This window comes from Gavialis gangeticus, unplaced genomic scaffold (genome assembly GCF_001723915.1).
Source record: "Gavialis gangeticus isolate Ggan-Ray unplaced genomic scaffold, GavGan_comp1, whole genome shotgun sequence".
Taxonomy (NCBI): Eukaryota; Metazoa; Chordata; order Crocodylia; family Gavialidae; genus Gavialis; species Gavialis gangeticus.
The window spans coordinates 8,360,976-8,366,318 of NW_017729003.1; the positions used below are offsets into that span (position 1 = coordinate 8,360,976).

The 5,343-nt window shown below is 38.0% G+C and overlaps 1 protein-coding gene across 2 annotated transcripts in view; it reads right to left on the reverse strand.

Moving 5' to 3' along the window:
- Window positions 1-4,142: 4,142 nt before the first annotated feature.
- The window catches only part of CISD1 (CDGSH iron sulfur domain 1), a 31,036-nt gene continuing 29,835 nt past the window's right edge, over window positions 4,143-5,343 (reverse strand). For both annotated transcript variants that reach the window (XM_019507774.1, XM_019507775.1), the window contains exon 3: window positions 4,143-4,537. In XM_019507774.1, the coding sequence (XP_019363319.1) occupies window positions 4,448-4,537 (90 nt within the window). In that variant the 3' untranslated portion in view covers window positions 4,143-4,447. The remainder of the gene's footprint in view (window positions 4,538-5,343) is intronic.

Consider the following 5,343-nt stretch of genomic DNA (forward strand, 5'->3'; position numbering starts at 1 on the left):
AATCCTTATTCAGTCCTGACAATATTCCTTTGAAATTTTCTTGAGTATAGACCTCAGATATTGTTACCACTTTCATAGTTTATGTATTTGCAAACTGTTCCTTTAGCCAATTACCTTTTAATTAATTCCCGTTAGAGTTCTCTTTCATTTCAGGTTTACAGTTATAGCAACTCACTACCTCATGTAACAGTCATGCTCATTTATAGAACCTTTTACACAGTCCATATGCTTGTTCCAAATTTTAAACACCCATTCAAAATATGCAGTTAAAACACATATTGACGCCCCCATCTCATCTACTCAAATGCAATCTACCTATGCAGGCTTTATATCACAGTAACCATTAAAAAGATATATTAATATATCCAGGATTTCATTCAAAATGTTATGTCTACAATGGACCTTAGTTTTGATAACTATAGGAAATGTAGTTGGACTAAGCTACATAACTATTCCTATAGTAAACAAGTCTGATGCATCAGAATAATAATGTTTTAAAAAATTTACATGGGCCCTTTCTCAGGCTTTTCTCCACCTGCATCATGCTTCAAAAAAAATTCCAGTCCATATGCTCTGCAATGATACAGGCACCATTTTATTCCTAGATTCCAAGCATCATAAGTGCATACCTTCAGTTGCTCGGTTCCGAGCAATATTTCTACAGCAAGGGCCCAGAGACAGGCCAACACACATTTTTTAACAATCCATGTCATTTTTTTTGCTTTCAAAGAGTGTAAAGGTGGTGCTCTGTAAGATACTCAGGAATTTTATACTCAAGCCTATTTTGTCCTAGTGGAGGAGTCCGTATACTTCAAAATGTTATGTGTAAACCCCCTGAAACACATGAAGGGATTGCCATGTTTCATCAAGAGTACATTCAGACCTTTTAAACTGTAGTTTTCACTAGTGTAATGTTTGCATAGTGACTTGTTTTCCAAAATAAATTCACTATTTTCTATTCAACTGATAACCAAATGCTAGGACATATCTGTCATCAAGAGAACTACAGTAAAATCATAGTTTTAAGATTTTGATCCTGGCAAGCTTTAGTATACAATGAGACTTATTTTGATGACTAGATACTCATGCAAGATTAGCTTTTTTATTTGTAAGGCTTGGTGTTAAAAAGGTAAAGATGGGCACAATATCCAAATGATGGAAGCAAAATCCAATTTTCTCAAAGGAAAGGGAGTCCACTTGCTACAAAATTCTGAGATATGCAGTACTACTTGAAGAGGACTCAAATTTGCATGAAAGTTGCACAGGAATTTGTCTATAAATCAGAACTCTATGAAAGTCTTGTTTACCTTCTTTACAGCAAATATTACAGTGTTGAGATTCTGACAATAATCTGTAAGTTACAGTAACAAAAGTACCATTGAAGATTCAAGAGAAAACCATCACAAAGGAAAGCAGCACTCAGGCCTTGAGAGAATAAATAAGTTATCTTAAAAATTATGCTCTCCGATGCCTTTGCCAAGCTTGCTGATAAATAAGTACATTCATGTGAGAATACAAGATTTTCTTTTGACTACTGATTTCAAAATACAAATAGGCACTCTCCACACACATCAGAAAGTTATTTTCATCCAAATACAAAAAAAGTAAAAACATAACTAGTTTATGCTGAAGTTTATAAACATTATATTTCTTTAGATCTCATGGTACAGGATACAAATCAGCATAGACCCTAGCTCTGAATCTTTTCTTCCCAAGAGAAGCCTTTTATTAAACCTACACCCAAATAGCAGGAACTTCTTTAGTGATAACACCAGGAAGTAACTTTAGGGCTTGGATTCATTTAAAAACCTTCTGTTCAACTTTAATTATTGGTACTTGATATAAAATTTCTAATAACATTTTATTCATTTAGCAGCAATGAGATGTAGGAAACAGAAAAGGAAATATTACAAGAAAAACCTGACCCAAGCATACAATTTTAAATTTAGCCATCTTTTACTTACAAGACTGTAGTCTAACTTTCCTTTGGAAGAGAGGGTCTACCTTATTAGAAAATCTAGGTGTCCTAGAATGAAAACCAGTATCAGCCTAATCATGTATTTGCCAAAATATACGAGGGTTGATCAAAAAGTTCCAAGATTTAGCCTTTATTTTAAAGAATAGTGTACAAACAATTTTTATGAGCCATCCCCTTCAAAGTAATCACCCCCAGATGTTATGCACTTGTCCCAACGTTCCTGCCACTTTTGGAAGCAATGCTGGAAGTCTTCAACTGTGAGTTTTTTGAGTTCTGCTTTCACATTCTTACGGATGGTTGGAATGTCATCAAATCTCCTTGTTTCAGCTTCATTTTGATTTTTGGGAACAGAAAAAAGAAATCACATGGGGCAAGGTCAGGTGAATGTGGAGGGTGTGGTATCACAGGAATGTTTTTTTCCCACCAAAAATTCTTGAATGGAGACAGCAGTGTGTGAAGGAACGTTGTCATGGTGCAGAAACCATCGACCATTTTCACACAGCTCGTGGCAGTTTCTTCAAACTTTATCCCTCAGTCAAATCCAAACCTCTTTACAGAAGGCCTGATCAATTGTTTGACCACTTGGTACAAATTCCTGATGAACAATACCCTGAACATCAAGTCTTAGAACTTTTTGATCAAACCACGTAGTCTTCTGTATTGTAACAGATTGAACTTGTTTAGGATGAAATCAAAGCATCCCATACCAAGTTTTCCCATCAGTGAACTTGATAAATGACTAGATTAGTCTATCTGGTATTTTTACTTGGTTAAGACAGGAAGAAAAAAAGAGAGAAGTTAACTATCAGATTCTGAGACAACTAGTTGAAGTTGTAATAGATAGAGAGCAGCAGTGACAGAAATCAGATGTTTTTCCTTGCATCCAGCTGAAATCCTCTCTCCTATGCTGAGTTTAATGAAATTAGGCAGCGTGTAAGAAAGGGCAGATTTGGCCCATAGGGTCATTATGGTGTTTTCTATGAGACCCTACTCTTGGTATTCCAGATGCAAGTCATGGAAGGGACTTCAGGATATCAGCTATATCAGGAGTGGGCAAAACGCAGCCCAAGGGCCAGATGTGGCCCACCAAGCCCTTCTATCCAGCCCACAGGGCCCCTAAAAAGTTTAGAAAAATTAATATTCATCTGCCCTGGGCTGCCCGTCATGTGGCCCTTGATGGCTTGCCAAAACTCAGTAAGTGACTCTCTGCCTGAAATAACTGCCCACCCCTAAGCTATATAAAGTCAAACATAAATCAGTCAATTATAAGCAGAATGCTTACCCCCATTCACCCAGACTCAAAGCTCTACTGCTGAAGGCACTTGGTAGAGCCAGATGAAAAACTGCATTATACTAAAGGAAAAAAGTTAGACTTTTTCCTTAGCTGGCAAGACATCCCTTTTTGGATACTGGGGTCTTAGGGTTACTGGTTATACAAGCTCCACAAAGAATCCTTGAACAGTAGTCTCCTTCCTCTCTACACAAAGATTTTTGCTCTTCCACAAGAGAATACCAAGCCATCGACACAAGTGAAGACTGATATGCAAGACGGCACTTTCAGGGTGAATCTCCATGTACTTTTAATAAAAAGCAAAATTTCCAGGGGCAAGTAGTAGTCTGCCAAACTTCCACTAACAGCCATTTATCTTAGAATTTGTTGGGGAACAAGTTGCAAGATCACCTTCTGGCCTACAGACACATGTTGCTTTAAAACTTAAGGCTTCTCTTATCTTCCTTTCCCAAGCCCACCTCAAGGAGTCTGTCAGATGTACAACTTATGTGCAGAACTAAGTCTAAAATCAAGACTGCTGTGAATAACTCCATTAACTAGATTATAGACATAATTTTTTCGGAGTGGTAAGCTAGATATTTGATTCTCCGGCACAGTCTATCTGCAAGTCTTTTATGTTTGTTCAAAATGCAGCATTTAAATAGCAGCAGTCTTTAATTGCAGTCCATATTTTTTATCATTACCTGCCTGACATTGTGTCTGTCAGTGGTTAATTGCATATTGGCACTATAAATCCTTTTCTGTTGCTTTTACTGCCTTCATAATACATCTACATCCGAGTGACATTTTTCTTTTCTGAGATCGATTCAGAAAAATTTCTTGTTAGCAATGTTTATTACACTTTCTACTAAGAAGTTTGCAAGTAGAACACGCATATTTGAAAATAATTTAATATATTGTCTTCTGTGTACAGGTCGAAGTACATTCGAAGTGTCATTTTAATTTTATACCTCTTAATGAAAGTGTATACACACTCAGATACAAAATAATCTCAAGCCGTGAGTATTTAACGTATGTATTGTAGTGTTCCAAACAAGACAAGTGCCACAAACTACATATTCTGCAACATGTTGTATGTATACTATACTTGAAAGTCTTCAGTAACATGACAAACAGAATCTGCATTTACTCCAATTACAAAACAAAATATGACAAGTTATGGCTTCCATTTGTCCACTTTATGCTTCCTTTCTTTTGATGATCAGAGGACCAACATTGTCCCCAGTTTCTTCATTGTGCTTTGTGTGAGAGCCATCGCATAGTGGAAACTGAAAAAGAAAAAGGAAAGGTGAATAATTAAGTTTGAAATGCATCCATTTTAGCTTGTTTTTCCTTCTTTATGCCTGTAATACTTAACACTGGCAAACATCTTTACTGAAAGTGATATCACTTCGGTTATTTCCCACGTAATGTCACTCGAACTTTGATTAGGCATGTTTAAAGTTTGTTGCCATCACCTGCAAATGTATAACATACAGCAGGCAACATGAGGCATTTCAGCCCATCATGAACACTGGAATCCCCATCTCAAGTTCTCTGCCAAGGTAGCTGAACTATAGTGGTCTCAAATTTTCCCCCCACCAAATATTCCCTCCTTTCTCCCTGCTTCCCAATACACATTGCAGCAACTCAATCCTCTACTTCAACAGTAAAAGTCTTACAGGTTAGAGAGAAGCAGCTCTATGCTGTCTCTGTGGCAAGCCCATGGATGCCACCTAGAAGCATGACCTGCCTACCTGGTCCCAGTATGTATGCACTGGAACTCCTGCCCTCAGATGGCTCTGCTGCCTAATTGCTGCCCTGCAGGACACTGCAGAGAACAGCTTTGGATACACCCTCTGGGTGCCTCTCAGCCAGGTGCACTGCTGAAGTTCTCAACATTACCATGATCAGAGTGAAAGCAAACACGTACGCAGGGCACACTTTGTGGCAGTGCTCCCAGGCTTATCAGTGAGATAGTATAGACATGCCACAGAACAGGGGTAGGCAACTGCCAGCACAGGTGCCAGAGTTTGTCACTCAAAGGCATTTTGATTGGCACATGTCCCTCGGGGAGGACAGTGGGAAAGAGGCT